Raw genomic sequence first — 23,838 nt, 5'->3', positions numbered from 1 at the left:
TTAAAAAAAAATATTTGCCTTCTTGAGATGAATATATTCCGTTTGTTATTTAACATGTTATTTATTAAACTTTTTTCTGAATGCAATAAATATTATGTAATAATATTTGCATTATTTGCAGTTTACTTGTTAAATATAAAGGAAACAAGTCGTTCTTAACAATTTGTTTCACAAATTCGCGAAAATTAAAACCTACTCCCGTCTATAGACTCGCGTCTATAGATCTCTCATAAAACTTCATGTTTCACGACAGTTTGTCGGAGTTGGTGCTTAAACTTTGTACATTAGCAAAAAATATTCACTTTCAACGTGTAGATTGATTTAAAGTGTTTTTCAGTAAGGAAGTTGGATATGATGATAAAAATCAAAGGGTATACTTATGCTTATAGACGAGTCGTACTTTGTTTCCCTCTGGCGTAAACGGAAAAATAGAAAATGTTTATGAAAGTTAAAAACAGCAATATTTCCTGGAAAGATAATAATACAAAGAAATTTTATGAACAGAGATTTAATAAATCTAAATCTTGTTGTTTCTTTCTCAACAAAATAATATTATTCTTTTGTCTTTCTTATGTATTATATATTTATCAATTTTAATATGCATTGCCTCCCACGAGTACAAGATAAATATCTCCATAGCCTATGCACACATACATAACAACATAGAAGAAAAATTAGAAAGAAAATATCAGTGACTTAAATTCTAAAATATACGCGAGTGCTAATCTAATAAATAGATTTGAGAAACGTGAAAAAAACAATAAATAATCTCTGAGAATGTTTTAAATTAAATATGATTATTTAAAATATATAAGTGGAAAAAGGAAATGTTAGAAAATAACGTAAAATAATAATGTTACTTCTAAATCAACGTAAAGCTGTGATATTTTATCTAAAACTTGAATTTTTGTTAGATTTGAGTTACGCGTTTGCTCTGAGCCGTCAATGTTTGCGGCTCTTAGGTGTATGGCCCGATCCACGTATTCCTTTAAGCAACCTTCGTCGGCCAAACATAACATTCATAATCGTTATGTCTATTCTGAGTTTTTACATGGTAATACCGCAGTTGATACATGTGATTCGTGTTTGGGGTAATGTAGCTCTTATGGTGGAAGATATAGCCGCCGCCAATTTTGGTTTGATGGTTTTGAGCAAGTTATTCGTTACTTGGTATCACAGCGAAAGTAAGCAATTATTTTACAACAATAAACATATTGGATAAATTTGTTTTATTGTCATAAATAAGATGAATGTTGAATTTTTTTTTAATTTACATCTAAGCCCGTCATTGTATAACATTTAGGTTTAGTATTTTGTATATAAAGATGAATTGGATATATTACGCTTTTTGACAATTTATATATGTATATATTAATTTATATATATTTGATATATCAATATATGTGTTTAATTTAAAAGCACTTCAAACATTGATGATGTCAGTCATGACCGATTGGATAAATTCGACGAACAAGCGCGAACGAAATACGATGCTGAGGTTTGCGAGACGTGGCAGAAGCTTATCCTTTAGATGTTACGCAACCATGACGATCACAATTTCTTTTTACATATGTCTTAATCTTCTGAAACTTTATCAAAATATTCATCAGCCTCAACGCAGCTTCGTCTATCATTTCGTTTATCCTTACAACGCCCAGAAGAGTCCGAATTATGAAATCACATTTGTCATCCAACTTTCCGGTGGAATATGCACAGGACCAATCAACTGTACTGTCGACAGCTTCATCTCGATGCTCTTACTGCATGAATGCGCGCAACTATTAAATCTACGAATGGCACTCAACGATTTGATCGATGAATTAGCCAATAAATCTATATCCTACACGAAATTTAAAGAAGGCTTAGCCGCGATCGCTATACGACATAAACATCTTATGAGGTATGTCTCAAAGTATTTGTGGAGTAATTTTATAAAATATTAAAAAATATACAGTGTAACACATATTTCTTTCGTAAGTGTCATATTAGAAGAAAAGTATATACAATACCTAATAAATAGAGATATATGTCCTTATATAAGAAGATTTTTTTTATACATAACGGGCTTCTAGACAGAGCTTCTAAACATTACAAACATTTTAAAATTTTATCAGATTTAAATATAAATATAAATCAATTTATTAAAAATTAAAAATAAATTACTTTTTTTTTTTTAATTAAGGAGATACAACTGCGCAATTATTTAATAAAATAATCTATCTTTATATTCTTTTTTCATAATATTGTTCTCTTAAATACGTGTTTTTACTGATAAGCAGTAGAGCTGTAGCAGTGGATGTTTTAGTATAGCATTACAAAAACAGTGAAGTCTTACTGATAATGAAAAAAACAAGTTAGTGGTAATGGCTGATTTTTCAGTAAGATCTTATTGCCATAATCAGTGAAATTCATAAAACGGAAAAAGAAAGTATGAGTATTTTCGCTGAAAATCAATAAAATAATCGCTGATCTGCAGCGAAATCTTGACACTGCTTTAATCAATGAAATTTTCATTGATTCAGTTTAAAAGAGTAATTTCAAATATTCAATTTTTTCTTAATTTTCTTTCTCATATGTTTGACCACATTTTAATCGACACTTCCTAAATTTTGATTATGATTTAAACAAAATCAATTTGTTGGGCAACGGTAATCGCACGTAACTTTTAATAAAATTATATTTAAATTATTTAATTTTATTAAATTAAACGATTAAATCATAATTTATTGATTTTTGAATTAAAAAAATGGTTTCCAAAAATGGTTTGAATTAAAAAAATGTTTTCCAAAAACAAATGTATTTTAATGTGGTAAAACACGATTTTACAGGAAAACGTTTCGAAAGTTTTGATGCTATTTTTATTAATATTCTAATATTCTTTTTAAACTAGTTAGATATATTCATGTATTACAAAAATTATTTTATATATTCCAAAACATTTAGGAAAATTATCTTATAATCTTATCATCTTTCTTGTATCTTAAAAAAAAAAAATGAAAAAGATCTTGATATTTTAGTCATTTCCAAATGCATTAACTCTCTTAATACATATTGGAATTATAATAATAATAAAGTCGACAATCTATAACAAGTGGATAATATAAATAATTTTTCAAGGAATGTAAAGAAAATCAACAACTGTTACAGCACAGTGCTATTTATATACATGTTAACAGCTACTTTTCAATTATGTTTTCAAACTTTTCGAGCTTATACGGTAAGTGGAATGACTCATAAGTACGCTTATAAATATAAGAATAACTGTATATTTTCTCTTTACTTGAATAATTGCACATGTTGCAATAGAAAGATTATTCAATTTATATATATAGAAATAATATATATTATATATATAAATAGGGGAAAGTTGGGTAAAACCGGGTAGGCGGCTCAAACCGGGTACTCCTGTTTTTTCGTAATAAATGCTGCAATCTATGGCTAACTTGTGTTATTAGTTGTAGATTGGCGCCATCATTAGTTTAAAGTTTAGAACAAACCGTGCCCCTGTGCACACAATATTTCTTTTTTAATAGAAGTTCAAAGTTTTTAGTCCAAAAAAGATCGATATCGAGGCAAAAATCGAGTCGTCGTGCACTTTTTCTATATAGAACATCTGTTTCGGTAAGTGCAGCATTGCATTCTGTACATATGAGAGATATCAGATTAGTTTTGATCGGCACTTTGTACGTCGGAATATACAATCGCCGTATTTGTTACTTTCCTTGTGTTGGGGCAAAATCAGGTACTTACATATCTCATATAATGAAAAGAGGAAGAACTGTTATCTTGACTCAGTGTTCCTACAAAGAGCAGTTGGAAACGAATACTTTCAAGTTCAGAAACAGAAATCATTAACACAAAGCTTTTTGAGACTTTTAAAGTTGAAAAGTTAAATAAAGAAGTTCTCTAGCAATGGGTACCCGGTTTGACACTACCGGTAGGACAAAACCGGATACTTTGACTTCTCCACAAAATCTTGTTATTCTTGATAACTAAAAGTTTTTTTTTCAGCGAGTAGCCTTATTTTCTCATAGTTTAAAGTTCGCCAAAGACTACTAACGGTCGGCAAAACTTTTTTTACTCACAAATTTTTTGTAGGAAGACAAATCCAAAAAAGTACCCGGTTTTACCCTACTTTCCCCTATATATATACACACATATACATATATAATAATGTTAAGTTTTTTCACATTATAATACATTTAATTTGAATATTACGGCATAATTATACTATTATATGTATTTACGCTAAGAGAAACATATCTTCAGATAATAACAGACAAATTAGATGTGTCTGTTTTCAAAGTGGCTTTTCTCTCGGTTTATGTTGTTGCTACGTTGACGAATTTGTACATGTATTGCTACTCGGCTGAAAAAGTCTTAACAGAGGTAAGACAATTGTTAGTATATAAGTTAGCGTAATTTGTGTAAAATAAAAAATATAATTTTCAGAGCACCAGTGTGGCGTATAGCGTGTATGAAAGCAAGTGGTATAATATACCGGCCAAAGATGCGAAGAACTTAATGATTATTGCATATGGATCTATAATACCGCTTAACTTAACAGCTGGAAAATTCGGAAATTTTTCGATGGAGTTGCTCGGATCAGTGAGAGACTTATTCTTCAAAATATATTATTTTTTGTGTGATGCTCGTACAAATAATCGTTTTCATAATACGTTATTAATTAAATCTTGTTGTTTAATTATATAGTATTGAATTATATATACAAAATATATCTTAAAACTACTGTACATATACAATACTTCAAATCTGTCAATTAATTAGAATAAAAAATTTTAATAATTGACAATGCCGATAACACAAGCGATTAAAGTTGACCGATTGATAGCGCATAATTAGCACGCGCTCAAGTTCGTAACTTACATACATATTAAAATCTGCCATCTGATATGGATTTCGAAGCTAACTTTATTTTTAATGGATAAAAACATATTATTTTTCTCGTGTGAATAAATTATTTGCCACAATATATAATAATATAAAAATTGCTATAATAAATAAATGTATAAAATAAAAATTCTAATATATGAATTATTCATTAATAATTCGTGATTGTCTCTGTGAGATTACGAAAAGAAACTGTCATCATGAGTGGTTGTCTTATTGCATTATTCCTCCAAATATCATTATTTAAAATATTATGTTAATATAATAAAAATTATCTTGTTGGAATATTATAAATTTTTTTTGTCTTAACATAATATTTTATGTTATAACAATTCCGTTAGGATTTATACAATAACACAACTGCAATATATTTGTAATATAAAAATATGGTAATTATTCAAAATCACGGCTCCACTTGCAAATGGGCTGCAAATTTTTTTACGGACTTTTTATGTTTAGAAAAAAATATAAATAACCATTTGCAGTTGGGGGAGGCCCCAAAAAATAAGTTATAGACCAAAAAAGGGTAATTATTTTGAATAAGGTCTTTTCTGAATTTTGACAAATATGATCGGATCTCTCGGTAAAACTTTTTGTTGCGACTGTAACAGTGATAATCAGTCGGGGAAGCCCGTTCACCATCACCCCCAACTTCCGAAAAACGAAAAACCCCAAGAATTACCGAAAATTAGGTAATTATGTACTATAGAGTTCACCCCACAACCCAAACCAAATTTTAGTTTTAAATCAGAAATAGATTTGGGTTAGGTTACATCTTCCGAAAGTGGAGCCCCCCCGTAGGGGGGGCGGTACCCACTGCATCCACGCATACACTTTCCCATCCACACAACAGTTGTGGACCTCGCTTTGCTTTGTAAACTATATGCGTGGACACAATGGGTTCCGCACCATATTTGCTGAATATATTTTTGCGCCACGATACACGATTCTTTATTTCCTATTCTGTCTTAAAAATAAATTAAGCTAATAATTATATTAAACTAAACTTTTATAGTATAGAATTTGTTCAATAATTTATTTTATTATATCACTGCATAATATACGTACTTTATCTTTTGCAAATTAGAGAATAATTCTTATCAAATACAATAGTTTGATTTAATAAACATTTCTGTCTATCCTCTCCTTTTGTATCATTTCTAACCTATGTATGTAATGTATTTAATTTTATGTTATATAATTTAATTTGATATATTGAGATAATATAAAATATAATCAGAAGTGATTAAAATAATGTATATGAATTATGAATGTTACTAATATAAAAATAGAATCATCGTCAATGCGCCGATTATAGAAATACAAAATGTTCCAGTATAACTGGAATCTAGTCGTAGTACAACCTATAATAAAGGATTATTATACAACATTAATCGAAAATATAAAGAATAAAATTTTTTCGAGATCATGTTCTCTCGAGAAAATTGGCTTTAAAATTTGAAAAGTAAATAAAATATTTACGTATTTGAAACTGTTAAATGATTTCCAATAACTTTGTAAATATTATATTTACTGTTTAAATTCATTTCGAATATATTTAATAAAACAATTCAAAATAATTTAACGTTAAGTAATATGAAAAGCTCTTAAGATAAATCTGATTTTTTTTTTAAAGAATTAGAGAGAATATTGTATTTTTTTATGTCTATTTCAATAGGCTTACGATTAATCGAGATAAATGTATAACACAAGTTCGTCAGAGACTCTTTAAAACTAAGATTCTTTAAGACTACAAAAAAGTAGAAATATGTTACCTATTTTCACAATTAATTCTTTCAGAAACAAATTAGTGTAAAAAAAAGTTATTCTGCATATTCAAATTATTTTTACTTAACTAATTAATAAAAAGAAATTTTTGTCACTTTTGTATTAATTGATATATCAAATTATTCGAACCATTTGTAAAGCCAAATAGAGTACATCGTTAATTTCCGTAACTTTAAAGTAGTGTTTCTCTAGTTATCAAGTTTCCTACATATTTTCATATAAAAATATATTATTACACTATATTAAAAAAGACTTTAAATCTAATATAATTTTAATAATCGATAAAAATCAAAAACATTCTTACTCTGATATTATTTTTCTATAAATTATTTAAGAATTGTTAGTACAAAATTAACAGTAAATATAGCGAATAGGGGACCCAGCCCCAATGACCTTGACCTTGACATATGTTGTCCAGGACATAATTCTGAGTAACTTCAGTTTTTCATTGTCAGACTATGTATAAATCTTGATTTTTACAAATTTTTGTTTGTTAATAACTTTTTAATAAGCAACGAGCGACGATTAAATTAGAAGGAAAAGTTATTCAGAATTATGTCCTTGATAACATATGTGAAGGTCAAGGTCAATGGGGCTGGGTCCCCTATTCGCTATATTTACCAAATTAACAATTAGTAAATTGTAGTAACGATTATAATAATAAAAATTTATATTAAAAATAACGCAAAGTGTTTTTGAAAAGCAGTAATTTGTATGAATATAGCCCCGTTAGTATTCACATAAGTTTATGAAACAAGATAAAAAAATACCATTAAAGTGTTTGCTTATTTCTTTAAATCTTAACAGAGCATACCCGTTTTTGAAATCTCGAAAAATGAGTACATATTCTAGATTCTTTTGCAGCGCAACGACTTGATAAAAATTTTTAATTTTTTTACGATGTTAATACAATATTATTAACTACTAAAATAAAAATATTCAGCTTAAAAAAATAATTTTTTTTTAATTTATGGGGATATTTGTGAAGCTCCACCAAATTTTAGATGGCTGAACGGTGTACATGAAAACGTTCGTAGATCATACCTGAAATTAAAAATCTATATTTTTTTTATTGGATATTGTAATAGCTATCTGCTATCCAAGCATTTTTCCAAAATTTAAAAAAATAAAAAAATGGCGACGTGTTGAATTAATATTGTAGAAAAATTAAAAATTTTTATCAAGTCGTTGCGCTGCAAAAGAATCTAAAAAAATGTACTTATTTTTCGGATATGCCCCCTTAAAGCACGTGTAGATATAATTCGAAAAATTAATCATAATGCCACAGGTATCTATTGTTAAGTTTTATCAGCTGTCATTTAATAATATATTTTGTATATGCTAACTTATCCATAAAAAAGTTTATCTTTTTTTTTATAACAAATAAATGAGAAATCGGATTAAAAAAAAGCTTCGTTGGCAGATGCGGAATCTTATTAGAAACTCGCATATAAAATTTGAAGTCAATCCATCGAACGTAGTCCGAGTTTTCATGCACACCGTGTATGAAAACACAAATCTGCAAATATTTGCATAACATTAAAAAAAAAAAAAATGTCATTTAATAATATATTTTGTATATGCTAACTTATCCATCATTTTTATCGTTGAAGATATAATATACATTATATACATAATATGACACATATTACAAAATAGATTTAAAAAATAAATAATTCAAAAAAAGTTTATATTTTTTGTTTTACTGAGAAGAACAATTTTCATTTGAAAATGCGAAAGAGACACTATATACAATCGTCTACTTCATACACAGATCAACTTCAATTGTGTTTTGTTTTTAGTACAGTAACACACTGTGCACTAATCAAAGAAAATTATTTCACTGACATACAAACATCATAAAATAATCTCTCACGTGCACACAAATCACAGAAAAACATTTCACTAATATTGGCATCATATACATATATTGGAACATTTTGCAACACTCAAGTGTCGAATAATCGACAATTTTTACAAAAAAAACACTTTTTCATATAATTCACTTTCTTTTAAAGTTTACCGCTGTAGACACATGTGTTTAGCGTTTATTAATAAATTTAATCTTCTTTAATAAAATATTTGCATTCTTTCATTTTTTGTTTTATATCCACAATATTCTGAAAAAGCATCTCCTTTTTTCATTCTTGTTCTGAATGCATCTAACACACACTGTACGTGTATATATGTTTATGAACTCGCGAGAACTCATCGAGCAAGTAACTAATATATAGTCAAAAAGTGCACACTGCATACTCATCTAATTCAGCTGTAATTATGTGTTATTCGTATCATTATCGATTATTCCAAAGGGTTTAAAGAGATACTCACAGATGGTAGCGGTTTACCCTTCATGTACTGAGCAAGCGCGAAATTACAGCGATTTACATTCGCGAAGAGCGATTCAGTCCAACTATAATTTTCGCTCTGTGAACATCAATGAATATCAATAAAGGTAGAATATGTTTCCAAAAAATGGCAAAAAATTAGCAGAAGAAAATTATTTCTGTTAAAAATATAATCGTTTTACCTAAAATAGTTACGTAATAATAAGTAGAGTATAAAATCACATGTTTTTGATAATGTGTGTGTATATGTTTGTGCAGTATATTTAAACTCCCATAAAAAAAAAAAAATTTCAGTGAGAATTAATTATCACTACACTACTATCCAAGTGTGCTTATGAAAGGTGTACAAATTACAAACTAATTTGTGTGCACAAATTACAAACTAACTACAAAATTTGCTTTATGTGATATATGTTGTTTTCTACAGGATATACATTGAAAGATATATGTTGTCTTTCATATTTTCTTAATTTTATCCTGTTGCTGATTAAATTTGAAATATTTTATTTTTATTTTGCATGTGTGCTTATATATTTTGTTAACATAACAATTTTTTTTTCAGCTGAAGTGACTATATCTGGACTATGATTTAATATGTTCTTTATTAAACGTTTAACTAACAAAGATGTGGGAGCAAATAATATATAATAATAATCACATAATTTAAGATTATTTGTTAAATAAAGGAAACATTTCGCTCTTACAATTAGCTACTTGTTACAAACGCTCGCAAGAGTTTATGGTCTATTGCAGTCGTCTATAGATCACTTCTAAAACTTCATGTTTCATGAAAGTTTGTCAGAGTTGATATTAAACTTTGTACGTTAGTAAAAAATGTTTGCTTCCTACGCGTAGATTGAACATGTTTTTAGTTGCAAAGTTGCCTAGTGCATAAATCAAATGACGGAGTTGTGCATGAATCGTTCTTTGTTTTCTCTCATATAAGCAAAGTTCCAGAAAAGTTTAACTTCTAGGAATATAAAGCAAAAATGAAACGACGATTTTACGTCAGGATGATAATGCAAAATCTTGTAAAAACATATGTCTCTTGCGAAAAAAGATTTACTCCCTAAACGAAGAGAGCATTACTGAGACATAAACTGTACATGTGTAAAAACAGTGTATTCTAAAACACAAATAAATTATTGTTAAACATATAAAACCTTATTTTAACAAAAGAATATTATTTTTTTTTATTTATTATTTATCTATATTATTATTTATTACCGAATATAAGCTTAATATTAATAGTCATTTTTATTATAGTGTTTTACTAGTAAAATAAGCACAATATAGAAAAGTTTACTGTCACTCCTACGACTTCATGAAACGTGAATATAAAGATATCAAGCAGCTCATAAACTCACTAATGAATTATTAATACCTATATAAAAAAGGAAAATGTTTGAAAATGACATTTAAAAAAAAAGAAAGATTTTGAAAAGAAAGAAGATTTTATTCAAATTAAGTGATAATATTATTTAGAAAATTTGAATTTCTTAGATTTGAATTACGCGTTTACCTTGAGCCGTCAATGTTTGCGACTGTTAGGCCTATGGCCCGATCCATGTGTTCCTTTAAGAAACTTTCGTCGGCTAAACGTGACATTCATAGTTGTTACGTGTATCCTGAGTTTTTATGTGATAATACCGCAATTAATAAATATGATTCGTGTTTGGGGTAATGTGGCTCGTATGGTGGATGATATAGCCGCGGCCAATTTTAGTTTGATGGCATTGAGCAAGTTATTCGCTACTTGGTATCACAGCGAAAGTAAGCAATTATTTTGCAACAATAAACATATTAAACAAATTTCTTTTTTTATTATAAATAAATTGATCGAATGAAATATTTTGGAGAAAGTTCGGTTTATATTTGACTTGCTATGAGCTACATATGTTTAACGTATCAATATATGTGTATGTTTAATTTGAAAGCACTTCGAACGTTGATGATATCAGTCATGACCGATTGGATAAATTCGACGAACAAGCGCGAACGAAATACGATGCTGAGGTTCGCGAGACGTGGCAGAAGCTTATCTTTTAGATGTTACGCAATCGCGACGATCACAGTCTCCTTTGCCATATGTTTTAATCTTCTGAAACTTTATCAAAATATTCATCAGCCTCAACGGAGCTTCATCTATCATTTTGTTTATCCTTACAACGCCCAGAAGAGTCCGAATTACGAAATCACATTTGTCATCCAACTTTTCGGCGGAATATACTCGGCACTAATCAACTGTACCATCGACAGCTTTATCTCGATGCTCTTGCTGCATATATGCGCGCAACTAATAAATCTACGAGTGGCACTCAACAATTCAATCGATGAACTAGCCAATAAATCTATATCCTACCCGAAATTTAAAGAAGGCTTAGCCGCGGTCGCTGTACGACATAAACATCTTATCAGGTATGTCTTAAAGTATTTGTAGAATAATTTTATTAAATATTTAAAAATACAGTGTAACACATATTTCTCTCGTAATTATCATATTAGAAAAAATATATTTTTATTCGATACCTAATAAACAATCATATGTTCTGATATAGCAAGATTTTTCTATATACATAATGGGCTTTTAAACATTACATATATTTTAAAATTTCATCAAATATAAATATAAACGATAGAAAATGAAAAATCAAATCACTTTACTAAAAATTAAAAATAAATTACTTTTTTTAAGGAAATACAGTTGCATAATTATTTAATAAAACAATCTATCTCTATATCTTTTTTTCTTAATATTGCTCTCTTAAATAGAATCAGCGTGTTATCACTGATAAGCAGTAGGGTTTTAGTATAGCATTACAAATAGTGATGTCTTACTGATAAAAAAAAACGAGTTGGTGGTAATGGCTGATTTTTCAGTAAAATCTTATTACCATAACCAGTGAAACTCATAAGACGGAGAAGCAAAGTATGAGTATTTTCACTGAAAATCAATAAAATAATCACTGATTTGCAGCGAAATTTTGACAGTTTTAATCAATAAAATTTTCATTGATTCAGTTTAAAAGAGTAGGTTCATATATCCAATTTTCGCTTCCTTATAGAGGAAGCTTTGTTTCCGTGACAACATTTTTTTTCGAGTTTTTAATGCCAATGTATTCAGAATGTTCTAAAACATCGAGAAATCATAATCCTAAAAAATGTATGTATGTATGCATGTATTATATGTATGCATGTATGTATGCATGTATGTATGCATGTATGTATACATGTATGTATGCATGCATGCATGCATGCATGCAATGTTTGTACAACCTTTAACTTCCGCAATTTTTGAAATATCGGGTTTAATTTTTTTACATGCATACAATATTATTAGAGGATGATTGATATTGAATTTGGTGAAAATTGGTGAAAAAATTCTTTTTTTTTATAAAATTTTAATTTTTTTGGAAAATGTCTGTACACGTTGTAACTTTCGCAAATTTTTAGATATCGTATTAAATTTTTTTACATGAATAGAGTATTATTAAAGGATAGTTGGTATTGAATTTGGTAAGAATCGGTGAAAGGTTTATTTTTTATAAAATTTTAAAATTTTTGAGAAATGTCTGTGTACATCCTAACTTTTGCAATTTTTGAGATATCTTTCTCTATGAGGAAGCCAAAATTAAAAAATCCGCTTGCTTTAAGGAGTTTAAGCTTTGTAAGCGAAATAAAATGATGAGGATGTTTCTAATTTGCATAATTTTTAGCTTGTTTTTTCTATTTTCTTTCTTATATGTTTGACTACATTTTAATCAACTTTTTGAATTTTAATTATAATTTAAATAAAATCATTTCTTTGGCAATTAATCACTCGTAACTTTTAATAAAATTATATTAACATTATGTTTAATTTTGTTAAACAAAACGATTAAATCATAGTTTATTTATTTCCGAATTAAAAAAATGATTAATAATTGGACCAGAATGTTTTCCAAAAACAAATGTATTTTAATGTGGTAAAACACGATTTTACAGGAAAACGTTTCGAAGGTTTTGATACTATTTTTATTACCATTTCAATATTCTTTTTAAACACAGTTAGATATATTCATGTATTACAGAAATTATTTAATAAATTCCAAAATAATTAAAGAAAATTATATCTTATAATCTTATCGTCTTTCACGTTAAAAAAAAATAAATAACAAAAAGATTTTGATGTTTTAGTCATTTTCAAGTGCATTCATTCTCTTAATACATATTGGAGTTATAATAAAGTATTATAGTTATAGTAAAGTCGACAATCTATAACGAGTGAATAATATAAATAATTTTTCAAGGAATGTAAAGACAATCAACAATTGTTACAGCGCAGTGCTATTTGTGCACATGTTGTGTGCTACTTTTCAACTATGTTTCCAAACTTTTCGAATTTACACGGTAAGTAGAATGATTTCTAACAATATGCTTATAAATATGAAAATAACTGTATAAGTATATTTTCTTTTTATTTGAGTATTTGCATATATTATAATAAAAAGATTATTCAATTTATGTATATATATATACACATATATATACATACACATACACATATATAATAATAAAGTTAATTCTTTTCACATTATAATACATTTAACTTTAATATTACGGCATAATTATACTATTATACGTATTTGCGCTGAGAGAAACATATATATCTTCAGATAATAATAGACAAATTAGATGTATCTGTTTTCAAAATGGCTTTTATCTCGTTTTATGTTGTTCTTGTGTTGACGCATTTGTACATTTATTGCTACTCAGCTGAAAGACTCTTAACAGAGGTAAGATAATTGTTAGCGTGTAAGTTAGCATGATTTGTGTAAAATAAAAATTGTAATTTTCAGAACACTAGTATGGCGTATAGCGTGTATGAATGCAAGTGGTATAATATACCGGCCAAAGATGCGAAGAACTTAATGATTATTGCATGTGGATCTTTAATACCGCTTAAATTAACAGCTGGAAAATTCGGATATTTTTCGATGGAGTTGTTCGGAACAGTGAGAGACTTATTCTTTAAAATATATTATTTTTTGTGTGATGCTCATACAAATAATCGTTTCCTTAATATGTTATTAATTAAATATTGTTGTTTAATTATATAGAATTATATATACAAAATATATCTTAAAACTACTGTACATATACAATACTTCAAATCTGTGAATTAATCAGAATAAAAAATCTTAATAATCGACAATGCCGATAACACAATATGTTTTTGAGTTATATGCAATTAAAGTTGATCGATTGATATAGCGTATAATTAGCACACGCTCAAATTCGTAACTTACATACATATTAAAATCTGCTATCTGATATGGATTTCGAAGCTAACTTTATTTTTAATGGATAAAAACATATTATTTTTCTCATGTGAGTAAGTTATTTATTGCCATAATATATAATAATATAAAAATTGCTATAATAAATAAATGTATAAAATAAAAATTCTAATATATGAATTATTCATTAATAATTCGTGATTGTCTCTGTGAGATTACGAAAAAGAAACTGTCACCATGAGTGGTTGTCTTATTGCATAATTCTTCCACATATCATTATTTAAAATATTATGATAGGAGTTGGAGTTTCGCGGGAAGAAAGTTTAGTTGCCCGGCGTGCGCGTCTACTTATTCTGTCCTTTCTTTCTCTCTCTCTCTCTCTCAATGCTTTTATACTGGTGGTACGGAAAGTCACGTATAGCATAACCCTTCTTTGTATACTAATAAAGATAACTGTTCAGCAGTAATATTCTTATAATATAAACACGTTCTACTTTATCATACCTAAATCCATAACAAACCTTTAATAAGGTTATGGGCCCAGGACGTTTCTATTGCGGATACGAAATTGTGAGTACAATCTAATCTAGACATGGCAAATGTAAATGCGTTCGATCGAGTTGATAGACTGAATAGCAATAATTATCAAACATGGAAATTTGCTATGAAGATGTTATTGATACAAAGAGAATTGTGGGATTATGTAAATAAATCCACTATATTACAAGATGATGCCACGGTTGAGCAAAAGATAAGACATAAGTCGAAAGATGAAAAGGCTTTATCAACCATTGCTCTATCGATAGATCCAGATCAACAAATTCATATAGTACACTGTGAAACGGCGAGGCAAGCACGGTTGGTCCTCGAAGAAATATATGAACCAGAGTCGAGGCAGCGAATAATGCAACTAAAGAGACAATTTGTTCGAATTCGGTTAAAAGATGACGAAAACATGGAGTCATACTCAAGTCGACTAAAAATCTGTTCAGATTATTTACGTGAAGCAGGAGCAGAGATTAAGGAAGAAGACTTGGCGTATGCTATGCTTTCTGGTCTTCCTGAAACCTACGATGCTCTCACGATGACACTCGCAAGTCTGGAGGACGAGAAATTTACTTCTACCAAAATAAGGAAAGCCCTAACCATGGAGTATGATAGACTAATGTCCAAATGCAAGGATGAACAGCAAAAAAATAAGATCGCCGCATATCAGACGAAAAAAAGGTAAGCAAAACTTTTCTGAAAAATATACTAAATTAGGAAAATGTTTTAGTTGCGGTAAACAAGGACATTTTGCAAAACAATGCCGAAACAAAGAAAGAAAAAGTGATAAGAGCGATACTGCCAAGAAAAAACAGATTGCTTTATTCACGGATGCAAATTGCACTATGTCACAGGATGCTTGGTTAATAGATAGTGCCGCAACGCACCACGTTTGTCAAAATGGAGAGTGGTTTGAGAACCTAAAAAGTATTAAACTTGAACCCATTGGTACTGCTGAAATAGCAGTTTATCAGAACGAGGGATCACTAACCGCGGAAGGAGTTGGTGATATAAAACTGCAAGTCAAAATCAATCATAAAGGCTACAAAGTGATCTTGCAGAACGTTTATTATGCACCTAAATGCAGAAGAAATTTGATGTCAGTGGCTCAGATAGAAAAGGAAGGAAGGATATTAGAATTTAAAAACGGTTTAGCCCGTGTCGTGGATGGAAAAACGGGTCAACGGATACTTGAAGCTCGTAGATTAGATAACCTCTATATAGTTCAAGCAGATGTAATAAATCCCAAAACCCAAGATATAATTAAACTACACACTGCAAGCATGACAGAACAAAATTTATGGCATAGACGTTTTTGTCATATCAATAATAAAAGCATAGAGGAACTAAGACAAAAAGGTTTTGTTCGCGGATTAGATTATCACAAAGTAGACTCAGGTCTTTATCATGGATGCTGCATTGGAAAATCTACTAAGGTACCATGTAAACGTATCAATGGGCGTCAATCGAGGGGCGTGTTGGAACTAATCCATTCTGACTTGTGCGGCCCCATGCCTGTTACATCTATAGGCGGTTCAAGGTACATAATAACACTAATAGACGATTATTCTCGTAAAATAATGGTTTATTTTTTGAAGAGTAAGGACAAGGTAGTTCATAACATTAAAAACTTTATAAGCAAAGTTGAGAGAGATAAAGGTTTGAAGATAAAACGCTTTAGAACGGATAATGGGCTCGAATATTGTAATAAGGAATTACAAGATTTCTTCGACAAGTTAGGCATCAAACATGAAAAGTCATGCGTAGAAACTACTCAAATGAACGGCGTAGCTGAACGCACTAATCGGATCTTAATGGACTTAGTTCGATCCATGCTGACTTCTGCAAAATTACCGCCCTCTTTCTGGGCTGAGGCAACGAGCGCAGCAACCTATGTGAGAAATAGAATGATTCATGCTAACCTAGAAGATGGAATTCCGGAGGGAATATGGAACGAAAAATCACCAAGCGTGAAGCACCTCAAGGCCTATGGATGCTTAGCTTACGCACATTTACCTCATCAAGGAAGAAAAAAACTAGATCCTCGAGCTCGCACATGTATACTTGTCGGATATTCTAGCCAAACCAAAGGATATCGGTTATGGAATATTAAAAAGGGAGAAATTATTCAGACCAAACACGTGAGATTCGGTGAGACTAAATTAGGGTACGAACCGACAGAGGTTACAACAAGTAAAATTTTATTCGAGTTTCCTTATAGTGAATCTTCAGAAAGGGAGCAGGAATCGAATGACACGCAAGCAGACGCTCAGCAAGAAAGTGATGATAAGAGCAGCAAAGAACAATACATAAGAACCGAGCCAATAAAAACACGATCTAAAAGCATTGCTCAGCGCAAGGCAGAGGATAGTGACCAAGAATCTTCAGATGAGCACAATGAACAAATGGATGCTAAAAGTGAGAAGATAGTGGGGGCGTTAAGCAACGAAATCGAAAAACTAGCGCCAGGTAGACCTAAAAAGAAAATAAGAAATCCATATGGTTGCAAGAGTAAACCGAAAGATAAAGTAGAGTTAAACTTAATGCAGATAAGAGAACCACAGAACTTAGAAAAAGCGCTGACATCACCTCAATCAGACGAGTGGATAAAGGCAGTGGAAGAAGAATTAAATAATTTAGAATGGTTAAAAACTTGGGAAATTGTTGAACTACCAGCGAATAAAAATTGCATCGATAGCAAATGGGTCTTCAAACTGAAACGTGACACGAACGGACATGTTGCACGATATAAAGCCAGACTGGTTGCACAGGGCTTTAACCAAAAGGAAGGAATAGACTATGATCAGACGTATGCTCCCGTTACAAGATTTGCTATAGTAAGATTTTTGCTGACGATGTCAGTAACCTTCGGATGGATAACACGTCACATCGATATAAAAAGTGCTTATTTGAATGGACACTTAAAGGAAGAACTATATATGAGATTACCGGCATTACACAAGAATGAAAAGACGACTGTCAAATTACTTAGACCAATTTATGAACTGAAACAAAGTGGACATAACTGGAACGAAGCCTTGGATAGCTTCCTGATTGAAATCGGCTTTATACGTTTCATCTAAGTGCACTTATCGCTATGATTTTTGTACATTTTTAGTAATATACGTCGATGACATTATAGTATTTTCCAGATATCCAGACGTTATAAATAAGATAGTCCAGATGATACAGAACAAGTACAAAGCCTTGGTGTGAATATCGAAAGAAGTCCGGAGGCGGCATAAAAATGAACCAAGAAATATATATTCAAGAGTTACTAGAGCGATATGGTTTGCAAGAATGCCGACCAGCATATATTCCTCTGGAACCAGGGAACTCAATATCATCAGAAGATTCACCGAAAACGAATGATGAAAGGCAGGGTATGAAAAATGTCCCATGTCGAGAATTGGTTGGATCGCTCGGATACATTAGTCAATGTACCAGACCCGATATAGCGTTTGCTGTATCCAAGTTAGCTCAATTTTCATCGAATCCAGGAAGAAAACACTGGACTGAAGCAAAACGAACGCTTAGGTATTTAGGTAGCACTATGAAACATTGCCTGCACTATGGTAGCGACGAACCAAGTATAAAACTCTGGAGCGACGCGGAGACACAAATGACAGACATTCATTTACGGGGACAATAATTGCGCTAGGAGGAAATATTATCGATTGGAAAGCATCTAGACAAAAATGTATAGCAATGTCGACAATGGAAGCGGAGTATGTCGCTCTATCCAATGCTGTCAAGGAAGCAAGTTAGCTAAAAATGTTTATTGAAGAATTAGAACTAAATCAATGGATTAGCATATCCTACAAGTTGTTTTGTGATAACTGAGCAGCCATAGACTTTGCGAAGAACAGAATAGAAAAGAATAAGACAAAACATATAGATATAGCTTTTCATAATGTTCGAGAAAAGATAGATAATGGTACTCTCATACTTAGTTACCAAGCACATTGGATGTTGCAGATATATTTACCAAAGCGATACCGAGAAAAACATATGGAGAGCATGTAGAAAGATTAGGTTTAAGTTCCTCCACGAAATTCAAAAATGAGGGAATGATAGGAGTTTGAGTTTCGCGGGAAGAGAGTTCAGTTGCGCGGCGTGCGCGTCTACTTTTACTGTCCTTTTTCTCTCTCTCTCTCTCTCTCTCTCTCAATGCTTTTGTACTGGTGGTACGGAAAGTCACGTATAGCATAACCCTTCTTTCTATAGTAATAAAGATAACTGTTCAGCAGTAATATTCTTATAATATAAACACGTTCTGCTTTATTATACCTAAATCCATAACAAACCTTTAACATATTATGTTAATATAATAAAAATTAATATTCTTGTTAGAATATTATAATCTTTTTTGTATTAACATAATATTTTATGTCATGACAATTCCGCTAGGAATTATACAATAACACAACTACAATATATTTGTAATATAAAAATATTAAAATGATCTAATTTCTCGCAATATTACATAAATATTACAATAATACAATTGTGATATGTCACCATTATATTATTGCGATTCATTTTGGCGGACATTTTAATATTACTATCATTTTGTAATATTTCAGAAATATTCATATTATATCTGATTGTAATCTTGCTATGGAAAAATAATAATTCCTGTGATATTGTTGTTATATTATGTGCTATATGGGACCTTCCAATGAAAACAAAGATGAATGTTTTTCCATCTAAATTTACTTCATGTCCGAGCAGTAGAATTTTTTATTCTAATTAATCTGCATAACATGCTATTAAAAAGAGAAGTATTGTATAATTGTGGAACATCTTGCATATCATATTTTACATATGCATGTTATATTATATATAATCATAGTTTACCATAAAAATAAAACAAAATTTAAATATATAATTGAATGTACGGCTCGTATGACTAAAATCAAATGTCGGTGTAAACTGGCAGTATCGAGCCAAGCGCGGTATAAAGAGCGCACACTGTTTATTAATTAATATAAATAGAATACACTAATCGCGGACGTTTCGGCTCTTTTATTTCTTTGTTTTCCATATTTATTACTTTTTTATATTTTTCTATTTATATGTTTATAATTAAGACGATCATTAAGACGATCCTATTACACATATTTATTTTTTCATTTCTTTGTTTTCCATATTTACTTTTTTATATGTTTCTATTTATATGTTTATAATTAAGACGATCATTTTACCGTTTGACACCTTTTGAAGAAGTTTATCATCCGAGATGTTATTTACTGTATTCTGCGTTTTTTAGTTTATTTGACAACCTTTTTATCAACATTTAGCGTTTTTTTACTTGGATATCAGATCGGTTTTATTTGTTATATCGTTTGCTTATTGCTCACATTTTACCGTATTGACACAATTAAGATTATTTATTTATTTTATTTTCGAAATGTTTACCGATTATTACTGTTTCATATTTATGACGTTTTTTAGGTATTTATTGTTACCGTTCTTGATAAGCTTCGCTCCTTGTCAACAATTTAATCTTATTATTCTCGACTTTTATTATAATTTTTGTTATTTAATTTTACCGTTTGCGTCAATCGTTCCACATTGTCACGGGATCGTGTTATTTATTTGCGTGTTTTTTATTGTTTATTAACGTCTGGTTGACAACCTAGCTATATCAACATTATGTCATATGTACCGTTTTAATGTATCATGAACAATAGTTTGTCTCATTGTTCCTCCGAGAGTTGGAGAGTGTAGTTCTCCGATTACATCTACGATTGGTCAGTGTCAACCTGTGCATTTGTAAGCATCACAACTGCAACATATGTCAAGGTCAAAGTCATCGGTGAGGTGTAACCTAATATGCATATTTACCGAAATAATAATTGTTTAAACGTCGGTTTAAACTGGCAGTACCGAGCCAAGCGCGGTATAAAGAGCGCGCGAACACTGTTTATTAATTAATATAAATAGAATACACTAATCGCGGACGTTTCGGCTCTTTTATTTCTTTGTTTTCCATATTTATTACTTTTTTATATTTTTCTATTTATATGTTTATAATTAAGACGATCATTTTACCGTTTTGACACCATTTGAAGAAGTTTATCATCCGAGATGTTATTTACTGTATTCTGCATTTTTTAGTTTATTTGACAACCTTTTTATCAACATTTAGCTTTTTTCGACTTGGATATCAGATCGGTTTTATTTGTTATATCGTTTGCTTATTGCTCACATTTTACCGTATTGACACAATTAAGATTATTTATTTATTTTATTTTCGAAATGTTTACCGATTATTACTGTTTCATATTTATGACGTTTTTTAGGTATTTATTGTTACCGTTCTTGATAAGCTTCGCTCCTTGTCAACAATTTAATCTTATTATTCTCGACTTTTATTATAATTTTTGTTATTTAATTTTACCGTTTGCGTCAATTGTTCCACATTGTCACGGGATCGTGTTATTTATTTGCATGTTTTTTATTGTTTATTAACGTCTGGTTGAGAACCTAGCTATACCAACATTATGTCATATGTACCGTTTTAATGTATCATGAACAATAGTTTGTCTCATTGTTCCTCCGAGAGTTGGAGAGTGTAGTTCTCCGATTACATCTACGATTGGTCAGTGTCAACCTGTGCATTTGTAAGCATCACAACTGTTACAATACTTCTTTCGGTCATCCGTCTTATACCGCCCCACTTACTTATAGATTAAATAAAATAAGTACTGCCATGTCTATCTACCACCCAAGAAATTCGAGGAATTACCTTTGGAAGGACATTGATGCCCTTAAGGATGGGATGTCACCGGTTGCGTAAGAGATCCACGGGATGCATCACCGAACGTCGCAGTTGCGTTTAGTTATTTAAGACCGTATTATTCTGTTTTCCGCGCTGAAGATGACCCCAAAAAAGGGCCGAAACGTCCGCGATTAGTGTATTCTATTTATATTAATTAATAAACAGTGTGCGCTCTTTATACCGCGCTTGGCTCGATACTGCCAGTTTACACCGACATTAAAATTTAAATACTCTTATTTTTCATTTTTACTCTGTTTAGATGGTGAAAACGGCAATGGGATACTTCTCTATGTTGCTGACAATAAAAGATTAGAGAAACTATAATAGAAAATAGAGAGAAGATAATATCTGTGTTTGTGTATATATGTAGAAAATATTATAAAATAAAACTCTGAGTGTTTATAACTGTCTACTACTTATTTTCTAGTAATTAAATGACTAGTTTTATATATGTATATTTGCTGAATATATTTTTGCGATACATGTTCTTTATTTGCTATTCTGTCTTAATTAAAATAAATTAAGATAATAATTATATTAAACTAAACTTTTATAGTATAAGATTCGATCAATAATTTATTTTATTATATTACTGTATAATGCACATACTTTATCTTTTGTGAATAAGAGAATAATTCTTATCAAATACACAATAGTATGCTTTAATAAACATTTCTATTTATTCTCTCCTTTTGTATCATTTCTAACCTATGTATTTTGCCCGAATAAATTGTTTCGTACATAACAAAATATTATTTAATTTAATGTATTGAGATAATATAAAATATAATTTAATATATTGGGATCAGAAGTAATTAAAATAATGTATATGAATGTTACTAATAAAAAAATAGAATTATCGTCAATGCGTCGATTATAGAAACACAAAATGTTCCAGTATAAATGGAATCTAGTCGTAGTACAACCGGATAAAGAATGATTATACAACATTGATATAAAACAAATCGAAAATATGAAAATACAATTTTTTCGAGATCTTGTTCTCTCGAGAAAATTGACTTCGGAATTTGAAAAGTAAGTAAAATATTTACGCATTTTAAACTTTTGAATGCTTTTCAATAACTTTGTATATATTGTATTTATTGTTCAAATTCATTTTGAATACACATTAATAATATAAAAGTAAAACATTACTATTAGTAAAACAATTTAAAATAATTTACATTTGGTAATATGAATATAGCTATTAAGATAAATTTTATTTTTTTAAAGAGTTAGAGAGGATATTGTATTCTTTTATGACTATTTCAATAGACTTACAATTAGTCAAGGTAAATGTATAACACAATTTCGTCAGAGACATTTTAAGACTAATTGTAAGACTCTTTAAGACTTTAAAAAAGTAGAAACATATTACTTATTTTCACGATTAATTCTTTCAAAAACAAAGTTCTGCGAAAAAGATTATTCTGCAAATTTAACTTATTTTTGCTTAACTAATTAACAAAAAAAAAAAATTATTGTCACTTTTGTATTAATTGATATATCAAAAACGATTCGAACCATTTGTAAAGCCAAATAGAGTACATTGTAAATTCGTTTTTTGTAATTTTAAAGTAGTGTTGCCCTAGTTGGTATCAGGTTTTCTACATATTTTCATATAAAAATCAAGAGACACGGTAGTGTCTCGCGCCAAGTCACGCGAAGCCAAAGATCGCGCGTAACGACAGCAAGGCACCCCGTGTATCTTTACGCGAGTCGATTAGTTGAGAGTACTTGAGATTATTAGATTGCAATAACCGCTGAATGGATCGAGTTTTTACTAGGCTTAATCGATAGCTTGAGTTTGATTTATATAAGAAAAGCATCTTTATTTTCGTTCTACATATAACATAAACGGAGATATTACGATGCAAAGTCCGAAACGGAAAATTTATGAGTAAGAAACGTGTTGGTCACCTTAGTCTCCTTGGTCATCTCCGGACAAAAGTATAGTTCTCGTTTCTACTGCATCGCAGTAGCGGCGCTCATAGCTGACAGTACTTAGGCCGGTATTCATAGTCAGTTCTTATTTCAAGACCGTCTGGGTGCAAACCCATGGCAGCGGAAAAGCGTAACGCGGAACAAGAGCGGACCAATCGTGAGCGTAGCGAAAACTGCAGAACGCTCGCGATTGGTCATGCTCTCGTTCCGCGTTACGCTATTCCGCTGCATGGGT

At 30.1% G+C, this 23,838-nt stretch overlaps 2 protein-coding genes across 3 annotated transcripts; both read left to right on the top strand.

Annotated features, from left to right (window-relative positions):
• The first annotated feature begins 1,030 nt into the window (after window positions 1–1,030).
• On the top strand, window positions 1,031–9,061 carry LOC115239616 (odorant receptor 22c-like). The gene is made up of 6 exons (XM_029814220.1): window positions 1,031–1,184; window positions 1,420–1,900; window positions 3,118–3,217; window positions 4,270–4,389; window positions 4,453–4,666; window positions 9,012–9,061. Exons 1-6 carry the CDS (start codon window positions 1,031–1,033, stop codon window positions 9,059–9,061), a joined length of 1,119 nt encoding a protein of 372 aa, XP_029670080.1.
• Window positions 9,062–10,425: 1,364 nt separating this feature from the next.
• On the top strand, window positions 10,426–22,479 carry LOC115239601 (odorant receptor 13a-like). 2 transcript variants are annotated; one of them, XM_029814200.1, is made up of 5 exons: window positions 10,426–11,465; window positions 13,337–13,436; window positions 13,703–13,822; window positions 13,886–14,041; window positions 21,919–22,479. In XM_029814200.1, exons 1-5 carry the CDS (start codon window positions 10,933–10,935, stop codon window positions 21,970–21,972), a joined length of 963 nt encoding a protein of 320 aa, XP_029670060.1. In that variant the 5' UTR covers window positions 10,426–10,932; the 3' UTR covers window positions 21,973–22,479. The 2 variants fall into 2 exon arrangements, 1 of the variants encoding a protein (XP_029670060.1); XR_003884658.1 differs by lacking the exons at window positions 10,426–11,465; window positions 13,337–13,436; window positions 13,703–13,822; window positions 13,886–14,041 and adding an exon at window positions 14,678–14,896.
• The last annotated feature ends 1,359 nt before the right edge of the window (window positions 22,480–23,838 follow it).

This window comes from Formica exsecta, unplaced genomic scaffold (genome assembly GCF_003651465.1).
Source record: "Formica exsecta isolate Colony F162 unplaced genomic scaffold, ASM365146v1 scaffold391, whole genome shotgun sequence".
Classification (NCBI taxonomy): Eukaryota; Metazoa; Arthropoda; class Insecta; order Hymenoptera; family Formicidae; genus Formica; species Formica exsecta.
The sequence above is the reverse complement of the archived record's forward strand: the minus strand, read 5'-3'. Positions and strand labels throughout refer to the sequence as shown.